The 14,539-nt window shown below is 43.6% G+C and overlaps 1 protein-coding gene across 1 annotated transcript; it reads left to right on the top strand.

Moving 5' to 3' along the window:
• Positions 1–5,429: 5,429 nt before the first annotated feature.
• On the top strand, positions 5,430–14,306 carry HTR1F (5-hydroxytryptamine receptor 1F). The gene is made up of 2 exons (XM_089773409.1): positions 5,430–5,632; positions 8,378–14,306. The coding sequence occupies exon 2, from the start codon at positions 8,416–8,418 to the stop codon at positions 9,496–9,498; it is 1,083 nt and encodes a 360-aa protein (XP_089629535.1). The 5' UTR covers positions 5,430–5,632; positions 8,378–8,415; the 3' UTR covers positions 9,499–14,306.
• The last annotated feature ends 233 nt before the right edge of the window (positions 14,307–14,539 follow it).

Below are 14,539 nucleotides of genomic sequence, written 5' to 3'. Positions count from 1 at the left end.
CCAAGCCCTACCTGTGGAGCAGATAGGAAGAGCTACACCCTGACCTCCCTCCTCCACTTGATGCTCTATCACCACATTCCAAGCGAGCTTTCACTGCTTCTGGGATTGGTATCTCCAGGATGGAAGTGTTCTTGCTCCAGGGTCACCAGCACAAGTTTACTCTCTCCCCCTTTGTTAATGCAGTGGTACATGCCGGAAACTGCTGATCACCAAAATGAAGGCGTTAGCCCTCCTTGGCCAATTGGCTTATCTAAATGGGTTCTTTGCCTTCCAGTAAGTTCCCGTCATCCCTTCTGTTGTATATAGTCCTCAATGGACAATTGCCATTTGGAGGACTAGGATTTTTGTTTTGTACATGAGTGGACATGGGGATAGTCAAAATGAGTCGGGCTTGCAAAACTGACTTGGGCGTGAGTGTCATGGTAACTTTATTTTTAAAAACCTTGTCTTAAGGCTGGTCCACTCGAATGCTGTAAGTCGAGCTAAGTTACTTTAGTTTAGTTATGTACGTTACAGAACTGAAGTTGATATAATTTAGGCCAATTTACAGCAGGCTGCATGCAGTTCAAAGGGTTAGCCGCTGGTGAGCCACCAGACATTTTATTTACCTGCGCATCTGCTGACATGGCTGCTTGCAGCTCCTGTCAGCCACAGATCACCATTCCCAGCCAATGGGTGCTGTGGAAAACGGAGCAAACTGAGATACCACTTCCTGCAGCTCCTATTGGCCAGGAACAGCCAACCACGGACAGTGGAAGCTGCAAGCACCTGTACCTGTGGATGTGCTGGTAGGTAAAAAAGAGTGTGTGTCAGCCTGCCTGGTGCTAACCTTCGCGAACTGCATCGTGTGCGTGAACCACTTCTTGTCTACCCCCAAGTTACAGCATCGTCTATAATGTGCTATGTTGTCAGGAGACACTTTCCCATTGACTGAGCAGGTCTCCACCAGACCCACTAAATCAACACTGCAGCATCAATCACAGCAGTGCCCATTTAGCCAGTAGTGTAGACATGGCCTTAGTTTGGATACCAGTCGGTGGGTAGGTATTAAACTAACTTGATATCCAGAAACCAGGCTTTGTTCATCTATATCATGGACCTAGGGGGGGCCAACAGACTCGCTGGGCCCCTGTACAAGGTCGGGGAGGCCAGCTCCCCTCTCCTAGAAGGGGTGGAGCCTCTTGAGTGTGGTGCTCTGGTGGCGATTTAAAGGGCTTAGAGCTTTGTCTGCCGCCACTCCTGCAGTAGCAGCCAGGAGCCTTGCACCCTTTTGAATTGCCAATCCCCAGGGCAACTGCCCCTTATCTCCTTCCTCTGCCAGTGACACTGCAGGGACCAAAGAAGCCAGCAATAGAACCAAGAGGAGGGCAAGCTAGATCTTTAGCACAGGTAGAGAATCTCTTCCTGGCTGGAAAGCAGTGTCTCCTGTAAGCTGAGGGCTTAGGTGACCACCTAGGAGAGTTTTAAATGCTGCCCAGCTAATTAGCAGAGCGCTCACAGCACCCAAGTCGGCAGCATGTGTTTCTACTGGTGGTGCACATCCATATATGGTGCAGTGCACACAACAAAATGTATTCTGCATATGAATGGAAAAATGTTAAAGGGAACGCTGATGTTGAGTAGAATGCAAGATTGATTCCTATGGTATTAGGGAGACATGGCTGTGCCTTCGGATGGGTCCTAGCAGGCTAAGAATGAAGCAAAGCAAGCACAGGGACATGGTGTCCTATTCACATCTTGAGTTTATAATTCTTGGGCCAAATTAAGCTGGTCTAAGTAAAGATATGGGCACAAGCTCTCTGTTATATTACTACATTTTATTACTTTCTATGTTATATTACTAACATTTCAGAGTAACCTGTGGAGCGGAGGAGGGGTAGTGTAAACTGCAGAGATTATTAATCTCTTCGCTTGTTTTAATGGCCTCATTTTAGAAAGAAACATTCTCTACTGTAGCCTTGTCAGCCATAAAAATACCCAATAAATAAAGATACTGTATTAAGAAGCTTATAAAAGGTATCACTTGCAGTCAGAAAATAGGAAATCTGTGCTACTGTTTTGGAGATCAGGGCCTGAGAGTCCCCCTTCCCCAATCTAGTAATCAGCTGTAACTCCTACCAGCTGTTCCACCAGTCCAGGGTAACTGAAGCACAGAGCCTTCTAGCCCTAGCTCTGGCATTCCCCCTACACAGGATGGGGAAAACTGGTGGTGCAACCTGGCCCTGTGTCCCAGTGCCTTACAACACTTGTGGATTCCTCTACATCTGGTAAATCTCTGGCTGGCTTTTTAGGGCAGCTCAAAATCCCTTTAAGCAATTACTGGTAAAGTCTGAACAAAGTTTAGTGCTCTAATATCAGTAATCTAGGCTATAAACAGAAAAGACAGCAGGGATTGTCACTATCGGAAAACATGAAAATACAGGTTGCACTTCTATAAATCAGAACACTCTGGTCCAGCTACATCCGTGATCCAGACGAACCATGGATGTTCAAGGATCAGAGAGTACCGGCATGCTGTGGGGGTTGAGGGCCAGGAGCCCAGAGCAAGGGGAAGGGAAGAGAAATGAGGGCAAACTGGGCTGCAGGAGAGGGAGGAGCTGGCACACAATTTAGCTGGGCTTGAGGCAGGGGAACAGCTCAGCTGTGCTGCAGGAGGAGCCAGGAAGCCCAGTGGGGAAGCAGTGAAGGGGATGGGGCCGGCAGCGGGGGGGGAGGGTCAAAAATTATCTCCCCTAGTCCAGCAAAATCCCTCATCTAGGACCAATCAGATCCCAAGCATGCCCGACGAGGGAGGTCTAACCTGTACCAAGTCACATGGAATATTCAGATAGAATCAGAATTAATCTGTGCTATACATTCGAGGTACTAGCAAAGATAGGTACTTCCCCATAAAAGTAAAACTTTTACATTAAGCTTCTTAATGCATTAGTGAATTGCATGTCTGACGTACCTAAATGGATGCATAGTTAGCAGTGTGAGATGCTGTTTTCTTTAGGCGCAGGCAATCTACTGGATGATATGCCATGACTCAAAACAGTCACTTACAGCATCAAAGAACATAGATAAAGGCACTCATCAGAAGCCACCTTAGCTAAGACTGCATATGTGGTTTGGTTTGGTTTGGTTCACCTTGCGGCACACCACGCGTGTTCTTGACAAGAGCAAGATGAAAGTTGTGTTAGTCCCACCACCATGACTCACATGAGTAAACCCTGCAAGCTCAGGCTCTTTATTTGCCCAGAAATGACTGAGTAAATGTCTCTTGCGGCACTGTGACAAGTAACAAGGTTTACACATTTTGTTAACTGTTGCCCATGTGCAGAGTTGCCAGATTCCACTGGTTTCCATCCACGAAGTTTTCTCCTACCAGTATTACTCAAGTGATATGCTCATAAAGCAAGGGCATGTGAAGTGAGGTGGATGCGGATTGCACGCAACACTGAATGCAGAGGGAGCACGTGATTCTCACACTCACTTGAACTGCTGCTACTGTTCAATCGGCACAAACCACAAATTCTAGGTAGGCAAGCGCTGTTAACAAAACTACCCTGTCTCAGGAGACCATCTTGATTGCAATAATCTTGCGGCCTACTGAGATGAAGGAGGACCATTCACTTGTCTACATTGCCCATCACTGCTATCAGGGCTTAAGAGTGCAATAGGGGATAAATATTTCCTGGAGTAAAATACATGAATGCTAGAGAACTGAAACTCATAAAAGAGGAAACAGAGGTGTAGCTCTCAGGAACTTGTCCCTTTGGTGTTTGTATGTGTGATGGTATATTAAAGTATTTCACTAAACAGACCGCCAAGATGAAATCACATCATCACCACTTTTAATCAACACGGTTTCTCCCAGGACTGTTTGTGTTCACAGCAGGAAAGTAAAATAATTCCTTAACTCTGGGTAAGGTAAACATCCAGCTTGGAGTTTAACCTTAGTCTAGGACATGGAGGTAGAGCTTAGCCTTCTAAAAGACAGCAGGATAAAGGTCCAGGATAACAGCCATTGTTAAAACTTTTCCTCTTTTTTTTCCCCCCAAAGGGTGGGAGAACCTGGCTGGAAAAGTGCAACTGTTTCTGTTAAGTTTTCTGCATCAAATGTAAACATGGGGGAGAATTGGTAGGGGGGAAAAGCACCTATGCAAAACTGAGAAATATTGCCTGATGCCCTTTGGTTTTGGCAGCTTTGCTATGATACATCTGTTAACACACTATTGTATATACATCTTTTCTCAATTACATTCTGTATGCATTTTCTATATGCATCCCAGATGTCACCAGTATGATAAAATGCATTTTAATTCACATAGTAACGTATAATAGGGTATGTCTACACTACCCTCCTAGTTCGAACTAGGAGGATAATGCAGGCATACCGCACTTGCAAATGAAGCCCGGGATTTGAATTTCCCAGGCTTCATTTGCATAAGCGGGGAGCCGCCATTTTTAAAACCCCGCTGGTTCGAACCCCGTGCAGCGTGGCTACACGGGGCTCGAACTAGGTAGTTCGGACTAGGCTTCCTATTCCGAACTACCTACACCTCGTTCCAAAATTATCTGAGGAGTACCGGTAGTTCGGAATAGGAAGCCTAGTCCGAACTACCTAGTTCGAGCCCCGTGTAGCCGCGCTGCACGGGGTTCGAACCAGCAGGGTTTTAAAAATGGCGGCTCCCCGCTTATGCAAATGAAGCCCGGGAAATTCAAATCCTGGGCTTCATTTGCAAGTGCGGTATGCCTACATTACCCCGCTAGTTCGAACTAGCAGGGTAGTGTAGACATACCCATACGTACTGTCATGTTACACTGCAAGTCAATGCTATGCAAAATAAAATAAGAATAATGGCCATTTCCTAGAACTGGATGCTTCCTCAGGGAAGCAGTATTAGTATGCACAGTAACAGTGGATTCTAATGCGAATGTTCTTATCAAATGACAGCTTACACACACACACACACGCACACACACACCAGAGCTTCTCTTAACCATGTGCCAGAAATTTAATATCAATTGAACTAGCAAATTCATGTTTTAATAGCAATTTTGTAAAATACTGTTAATTGCATTAAGATGTGTGTCTGGGAAAATACTCGGAAACATCTCAAGAATCCCTGTTAACTTTGTAAGATCCAGAATATACAGTAGTGCAATACCCTGTAGCAGATTCTGGAAGTCTTTTAAATTCCTGTTACGGTCTTTTATCATTGCTCTTTAAAAAAAATGGAACACCATTAAGGGAGTGAAAAATCTCTCCACACAGCTAACGATACCAGTGACTAATAGAAATCATAACCTTGGTGCCTCACTCAAAACAAGGAGTTCAAGTCCACCTTTGTCAAGCCTATAAGCAGCATGGATTTTGAAAAGAATGATATAAGCATGCTCAGATTGTGTTGCTTTATTCTCCCTGAAAGCACTTTTACCATATGATTCCTCTCCAATTCGGCTCTCTTGTTTTGACTCAGGTGAAGAGGTTCCCATAACACATGCCAGATAACGTGAAAGGACCTATGTCATGCATTGGGCGTAGCATGCATCTTCTGCGCTGTGATAAATTTTCATGCCAAGACCTGGAGGTTGAAGTTGACTGCTTACTTCAATGGGGTCACACTGTATAACCACGAAGCCTGAGGTTAGTATGCACAGTACTATTACTGAAGTATCAACTGAGATTAGTGCTTCAGTACAGTAGGTAAGGTACACCTTTCAGGGCAGGAACTATATGGGCAGGAAATGGAGGGGTGGAAATACTGTTATCAGAGCTGGTCAGGAATTTTTCCTTCCTGGAACATACAGATTTATCAAAGTTGTTTTTCCATGAAAACATCTGTTTCATTGAAACGTCCATCAGGAAGATGTGTTGGGTCCAGGATGGTCAGAGTGAGAGGAGACACACAATCCAGAGTCGCCAATAGCCTAGTGGTTAGAGCATCTAGGATGTGAGAGAACCATATCCAAAGTCCCTGCACTGCCGGATTGGGAACAGGGACTTCAAACCTAGCTCTTCCAGTTCAGTGCCCTAACCTCTAGACTATTCTGGGGCAGGTATCTTGGTGTGTGATTCATGATAAAGCCCAAACATTTAAAGGTCTGTGTTTTGAGTTGTGGAACAAAACCAAGTTTTTAACACCTTATTTTTTTTCCAAAATGCAATTGTTTCCTAGTCATTCCAATCCATCACCACCATTTTACAGATAGTGTCTGAGTTTCTCTGAGAGATTGTGACTGTCCAATTTCACACAAGAAGCCTGTGTTAGAGCTAAAAGTTGATATGATTTGAACTTAGCATATTGATACCCAAAGCTACCACCTCCTAGATGTGATCAACAGAGAGAAGCAGCAGCGGCTTAGAATGGTCACAGGCCTTGCCAAATTGTGGCTACGTCTACACTGCAGGCTTTTTGCGCAAGAGCACGTCCAGTTGTGCTCTTTAAAAAAAGAGTTGTGCCATGTGCTTTGCACAAGAGATGTGCTTTTGCGCAAGAGCATTCATGGCAGCATGGACGCTCTCTTACGCAAGAAAGCACTCATGGCCATTTTAACCATAGGGGTTTCTTGTGCAAGAAACCCGTTGCCCATCCATACCACCTTCTTGCGCAAGAGCTCTTGTGCAAGAAGGCTTATTCCTCGTGGGGAGAGGAATAACTCTTGTGCAAGAAGCCCTCTCTTCTGACGCTTTACTGTAAATGTACTTGCACAAGAACAGGTGCAGTGTAGACGCTCTGCAAGTTTTTGCGCAAGAACAGTCGTTCTTGTGCAAAAAGCGTGCAGTGTAGACGTAGCCTTTGAGCGTCTGTTACACAGTGTGCTAGCTACCCAGTGTCCAGCTGGACCTGTATAAATGCCAATGACTTAACGGGTTCACCAGCCCAGTACGCGAGGAAATCCAACAAGTCTTGCCTGTAGAACTTAGTATTTTCAGAAAATCCAACCCCATGTGGCATCAGCAGGTGGATAGATCTCTAATCCAACTGGTAACTTTCAGCTGTAGAAGGCAAATCTAGTCCTTTCTGACAGGACAGTCTCAGGTGCCATCAGGTTAGTTAGCATACCCTAGCTGCTCAACAGCAACATCCAGACAGGTATTCCTACAGCTCTGACGGAAGTGCACTTCAGCCACACGACGTAGCAGAGCTTATAAGTCACCAGGTACAAACAAGGGGTAAATTTCCAGAAGAGTGACAAGAAAAGGACAGACCTTGGCTTAGCTGAGAACATGCCCCCCTTAGAAAGAAGGTATATATGTGGGTGGTGGTTGTGTTACAAGAAACTAGCAGGTCTTAAAACTCTCTACATAAGCCTGTGTGGGAGGGGCCAGTGGAGAAGCACGTGCAGTGTTGTTTTGGTGAGGAGACATTATATTGTCACTATGCTCCCATTAAAGCTCCTGCACCATTTCTGTCAATCTTCCTACGCCACTTCTCTTAATGATACTCTCTCTCTCTCTCATACGCTAGTGGCTCCTACCTAAAGGATGCCATACTTTTCAAAACCTATTAATCAAGTTTCATTACTTCCAAATTGCTTTCTGCAAGCTGGTAATTTAGTAGTAATATCAGGCACTCAGAAAGCCTTAACTATCCAACATAGTCAATTATCTTATACATTTCAAAGGTAAGACCAGCTGCCATCATCAAAGGCAGGTTCCCTCACAAACCCTCTGACTAAGGAATCTATTGCATAAACAGTTCTTAAAAGCAATTAAATGAGTTTGTTCAACTAAAGTAATTACATTTTATTTCACCATTAAGTCCCTAAAAGATGACTAGCCCTACAGTATTTCTTCAGCTAATTACAGTTGCTTCAGGAAGTTTTAAAATGATACTGGTGTGATGAAGGAAAAAAAATGTTTGTTCATTGAAAATAAATTGGGAGTTTAAACACCGATTCATCTCTCCCTTTAAAAGTATAGAAATTATGAACTACATGTACATAAACTATGAACAGAAAATTGGTGTAAGTGCTTTTGAAAACTTTACCCAGCCTAAAGTAGGTTTTAAAACATTTTCTTAGTATTTAACTGCAGTGTATTTTCCTTGCTAAATTTCCTCTTGCACATCTTATGGTAATATGTAAACTAACCTGGGGTTTCTGTTACATGAGGATATGGTTTATATCTGAGCTTGGACACTGGCCATATTTGCATCTGAGCTGGAATGTGTCGTTTCCAGCTTTCAAAGACATTCTCTCTAATGTAGAAGTAGCTGTCCAAGTAAGGATCTTTGATGTTGAATGGGATTGTACTTGGGACCGTTAGCCGCTCCTGCCACAACTACCTCAGTCAGACCTCCCAGCTCCCATGTAGACATAAATCCATTTGCAAATGTTGCTTGAAGTTTCATGGTGCCCTTTCTAAATTCTGTTTCCTTTTCCACAGGTGTCTTTCTTGATTAAACATCACCTTTAAGAGGAAACATGGATCCCATAAACTCAACTGAAAAAAATTACACATCAGAAGAACTATTTAATACAGTAACATCAAAGATTCTTGTTTCATTTACTCTTTCTGTGCTGGCCCTAATGACAACAGCTATCAATTCTCTAGTGATGACTGCGATAATTGTTACAAAGAAGCTCCATCACCCTGCCAATTATTTAATCTGCTCCCTTGCAGTGACTGATTTTCTAGTTGCTGTTCTAGTGATGCCCTTCAGCATTATGTATATTATGAAAGAGACCTGGATCATGGGACAAGTAATGTGTGACGTCTGGCTGAGCGTCGACATTATGTGCTGTACCTGTTCAATCCTACATCTCTCTGCTATTGCTTTGGATCGGTACCGAGCAATCACAGATGCTGTGGAGTATGCCAGGAAAAGAACACCTAAACACGCAGCCATCATGATTGCAGTGGTGTGGATCATATCCATTTTTATCTCTATGCCTCCTTTGTTTTGGCGACATCAAACAGCCAACAAGGATGATGAATGCATCATCAAACACGACCACATAGCTTTCGCCATTTATTGCACATTTGGAGCCTTTTACATCCCGCTGGCATTGATTCTTATCCTTTATTATAAAATCTACAAAGCAGCAAAGACATTTCACAGAAGGAGTGTAAGCCGCATTGTAAGAGAGGAGGTAAATGGACAAGTGCTCTTGGAACCGGGTGAAAGGAGCACCAAATTGGCTTTGACGCACTACACAACAGATAAAACATCTGATCCCTCAGCAGACTTGGATAAAATCCATATCACATTACGAAGCCCTGAGTCCAAGCAAACCTGGAAAAAACAAAGAATCTCTAGCACGAGAGAACGAAAGGCAGCAACTACCTTAGGCTTGATTTTGGGCGCATTTGTGATCTGCTGGCTCCCCTTTTTTGTAAAGGAAGTTGTTGTTAACACCTGTGCAAATTGTCACATTTCAGAAGAAATGTCCAATTTCCTGGCATGGCTGGGATACATCAATTCTCTTATTAACCCACTTATCTATACAATCTTTAATGAAGACTTCAAGAAAGCATTTCAGAAGCTTGTGCGATGTAGGCAATGACAGAGTATTTGTTCTTATACTGAACCTGGAAAAGTGGGCTTTTTTAAATTATATATGTAATTTATAAAACTTCTAAAGAGAAACATTTGTTGTGCTGAGGAAAGACACACACACCCCTTTGTCTCAGTAGCACTTTGCAGTGTAAACAGATTCTCTTGTGGTCATTGTTGTGCTGGAAGAGAGAAGTTCCATACACAGGAGAGCCTCATTCCTGCACAGAAACATATGCCACTGCTTGGCTTTAAGCATACAATTGGGCCTAGTAAACTACTTATGTGCTTAAAGTTCAGCTCATTCTTAAGTCTTTGCAGGATCAGGTCCCAAAACATCACTCGCTGATCATGCTACCTGGCTTAATGCTTAATTGCTTGCTTAGGCAAAGCCTACCCACCCTCAGTGGGTATTGATCAAGTAAAAGTCAGCCAGGATTTGGTCCATCAAGTATTTATGAAAAGGGACGATGCACCTTTTCCCTTAAGGGCTCAGTCATACAATTTAGGCACAGGCTTAAGACGGGGATAGTGCAGAGTCACCCTATCCCCGCCATCCCTAGGCAGGGAGCACTCTTCAGGATATGCAACATATTGCCCCCCCCCCCATACACCCATCTTCTGAGGTGCAGCCAGCACCCTGCCTCTTACCACCTCCATTTGGGGGTGGCAGGAGAGGGAGTATACCCCTGGGGCACACATTGAGGGACTAGGGTCTGCCTTCCCCTTCTAGCACAGAAGGCTCTCCAACTGGATACGGTAGTCCATTGAGAATAAGCATTGTGTCCCCTCTGCCATCTCACACCCCCACACAAAGAATGGTCACAAGCTTGACCTACAGGTGATGAACAAACAGACAGCGCTTCCAGGGTGCAGTGGGGATAGTTCATTGTTTAAGTGGTGACTAAAGAGCCTTCAGTTGCCACGGAAGTGTCAGATGGCCAAGCTATGGGCATGTAAATGTCAGGAAAGGTATAAAATGTCTCCCTGCTTGTGCCTCCTTCTCCAGTCCTCAAATACTAAGCACAAGCACTGTCCTTGTACTCCCTTGAAGAAAAAGGCTTCAAGGAAAAGGCACCCCTTGGAGTCCCAGCCTTCTCAAGAAGGCAGGGGGAACAGCCCCTGCCCAGAGATAGCAAACTTTTCTTTGCACACCTGATAGCTAACACCTCTGAAAGACTGTTGGTCATGCCACCCCCACTGCTAACCTAACCCACACACCAATTGGGTGTGGTTCACTGTCCCATGTAGTGACATTTAGACCACTTACAGTGAGAGAGTGAGTTTGCGCTACAGCCTAAGCTGAGCGCCAGCTGGCTTTTCACTCCAGCAATAGATGCTCCTACACTAAGCATCAGAGGTTCTAGGCTTGGTTCCATTTGTCAGTATTATGCTAGGCCTGTGGCCACAACCAGACCAGTACTTTACAGACCAGTAATTCATAACCCATCAGCACTAATAATATACCCATTTGCCCAGCAAAGCCATTGGCTTTATCAGCCTGTGTTCGTTACCTACCACATTCAAGTATGTCTTCTAACAGTCATCAGAACTTGGGCTAATCCTAATGTCAAAGTCAGAGCAAGCAGCAGTGCAGTTCCCAGCTAACACAGAGCGTGGTAGGTTAGGGCACCTGTTACAAAAGCCTGAAGTACACTTGGTACCCATCCTCTTGGTTTGAAAAACTATTGCTTCTGTAACATGCTGCTCTTCATTAATTTTAGAGACATATTGCACTCAAAATATTAGACAAAAAGTCCTGTGTGTGTAACCAAAGGAACACCTTGTTGTTTTTCATGTATTCTGAACTCTAGAATTAACAGCTTTTTTGTATTTTGTCAGCTTGTTATCAGCTGAGACAGCAACAACATAAAAGAGGCATTTCTTGCAAAATAACTGTTGGATTTGTGGCCTGCTGTGTTTAACTTATGTTTCTGCCACTTTGAAGTTGCTGCCAGTGCTCTGCTTCCACACCAAGATTTGATTGACATGTTACTGAAACACATCATACTAACAACTGCATGCTTGCCCCACTATTGATTGCAGCCATATATTTACCACCTTGCTGAGGAATCCAATTCAAAGCTCAGCTATACCATCTATTGTAGCCCAGATTTTACAAAAGCTAGGAAATGACAGGAATGGATTGTGGTTGTTCCAGGTAACCCACAGCACTTTACTATCATTGCAGTCAGCATACACTGACTCTGCAACCACGCTGGCCTCAGAAATAGTCTGTAATGCTCAAATCTATTATATTACAATAGAGAATAGTTGCATAGAAAATCACTTGTCCCCTGTTCTCTGCAAACAGTGCCATGGAATCCAAGTTTCAAATGGACAAACCACCAAAGGCGTCTCAGTGGAAGGACTTAACTTCCAACAGTGCAGTGCTTCTCTAGTACCTTACTCTTCAACTTGGATAGCCTGGGGTGGGACTTTAAGGCTAGGTCTAGACTACGGGGCTTTATCGGAAAAAACTAAGCAAATTGCGCTCTGCAATTTGCATAGCTTTTTCTGATAGCTTTTCCGCCATTTGGCCCAGTCTAGATGGGAACAAATGGCAAAAAAGCCTCCTCTTTCAGAGGAGCCCTTATTCCTCATGAAACAAGGTGCACAGGGCTCCCCAAAGAGCACATTTGCTCTTCCACAAAAAAAAAAAAAAAGCAGAAGACCAAACACGCTTCCTGGACGCGGCAGGGTTTTTCCGGGGTCTATCTTCTGCTATCCCGGAAAATCCCCATAGTCTAGACGTAGCCTAAGCCAGGAGCTTCTCACCCAGAAGTCAGGGTGCTACCACCTGAGTAATCTGAGATGCACACGCTCCTCTCAGAGCTGTTGCTGAGGGCTAGAGTTTCTTATTTCCAAGCTATTTGATGACGCGTAAAAGCAGATTTGAGGCAAAAATAGGTATTGCTGTTGAGGCAAAAGGTAGTGAAGCTATCAAATCTAAAATACAAAGGCTCAGGCTCAAAGAGCAGAACAATCTATAAATAGAAGAGTTGTCATTTTTGCACCATTGACAATATTATACACAGACTTCAAGTAAGTTGCTAAACAAGATGCAGACAGAAGTGGTTTCCTTGTATTTTTTTCCTTGGTTGCATCTTGCTTATTATTGAACGCACCAGTAGCCTAAGATGTGGCTACAAGTCTATGGTAATTAGTGGGTAATTCCCCTTAAACACTTGCAGATCATGACATACTATTTTTCTAGTGGTTAGCTGCCTCCCATCACTTGCAGTTCTTTAAGAGTCCAGGATTTCCCTCCCTACGCAGACACGGTTTGTTTCACCTTTGGTATTTCTCCAACATGCTGCACATGTGTTGAACCTTAATTTCTTCTTTGAATGAAGTAGTTCTAGATCAGGTAATTCAGTCCCTCCACTGTGTACAGCCTTGCGCTTTCACTCGCACACAAAGTACACCAACCGCAGTAGGCATGCCCTGAACTGATGTAAAATTAAGGTGGTCCATTCTGTTAGCAATACATTAAAAAAAAAAAAAAAAACTATGATGTAAGGCATCAACTAAAATTTAACAGCATTTAAATCTCATCAGAATTTCTCCTGTAACCTTCTCCTATATGAAAAGGCTCTTAATAAATGAGGGAAAAGAGTGTATCTGTATATATATGTATACAGGCAGTCCCCGAGTTACGCGGATCCGACTTATGTCGGATCCGCAGTTACGAACGGGACTTTTCTCGCCCCGGAGGACTGGAGCGGCGGGATGCCCAGATGCGCTGCAGTCCCGCCGCCCCCATCCTCCAGGCCGAGAAAAGCTGCTCCACGTCTCCCTAGTCTGCTGGGGGGGAAGCCCCCCCCAGCAGACCAGGGAGACCGGGAGCAAAGCCGTGGAGCACGCCCGCAGCGGGACAGCCCAGGGAGACGGAGCAAAGCCATGGAGGACGTGGGCTCAGTGGGCATGGAATTTTCAAAGTTTTAACAGTCAAAAGTCTCTGAAGTCTGAGCTTGTGAACTGTGACTTTTCAAAGGCTCAGAGCTAGGTTTAGACAGATTTAATCTATCAGTAAACATTCATTTCACTGTGTAAACACACTAATTTACTGAAATAGTCCCATTGATCATGGAAATGTCTAGCTAGGCAAGGGAAAATGGTACTTGAGAAATCAGTTTGACTAAAGAATATTTACTTTTTTTGTATTTTGACATATGTTGACAATTTGTGTTTTAACCGTTTATCTTTTTGATCTGTCTCCTTCCACCACCCACAACTGTGAATATTTATATCTATAAAAATATTTTTAAAAGCTTAGAAATAAACTATTGCTCATCAACAATACAAAAAATAATTGAATTTTGCCACACCTTACTCCTTGACTAAAGTTGGGTGGATTTCCACAGGGTTTGTTACCTGCCCAAAATACTGTAACACACCTTCTAATACACCCTCCCTTATGCATTCTTAGGGCTCAGGACATAACTACCTGCTGGCTTATGGGGCCTTTTACTGGTGAAAGAGCTTTACACAATAATATCCTTATCCCCTGTTAATCGCCAAAACAGAATGCACGCACTAAGCATATAATGTTTACCTCGCCCACTGAAACAGACAAACTTTTCCTGATGGCTAGTCAGGATTGGGTCCATCTGGAGGACAATGTCATTAGCACAGGGTTAAGATCTGGCAGCTCTAATCCAGGGTTGTGTCCTGGAATTGGTTCCCAAAAATTTCGTTTGAGACCCCAGTTTATATAGTGCATCTAGAGTCCTGCTTAGCTGTACCAATAACCAACTATTTTACAAAAGTTTTACTAATTCTAACATATTACCCCACTGCCTTAACTGATTTACACCTAGCAAAATTAATTTTACAGCAGACAAAAACAAAGAACCACACAGAGATCATACCAATAATAGGGAAATGAGAACCATCATAAAACTATAAAGACATGAAGATTTCACAACCCCGACTATTGATAGCATTTATCTGGCAAGATGCTTAAGATCGGTTTGTTTATCTGATGATACTAGAGGTGCCATTAGAACGAGTCTCCTTAATCTTACACTATTTTAATATAATTTAGA

This window comes from Pelodiscus sinensis, chromosome 1 (genome assembly GCF_052426305.1).
Source record: "Pelodiscus sinensis isolate ZL-2025 chromosome 1, ASM5242630v1, whole genome shotgun sequence".
NCBI classification, from domain to species: domain Eukaryota; kingdom Metazoa; phylum Chordata; order Testudines; family Trionychidae; genus Pelodiscus; species Pelodiscus sinensis.
The sequence above is the reverse complement of the archived record's forward strand: the minus strand, read 5'-3'. Positions and strand labels throughout refer to the sequence as shown.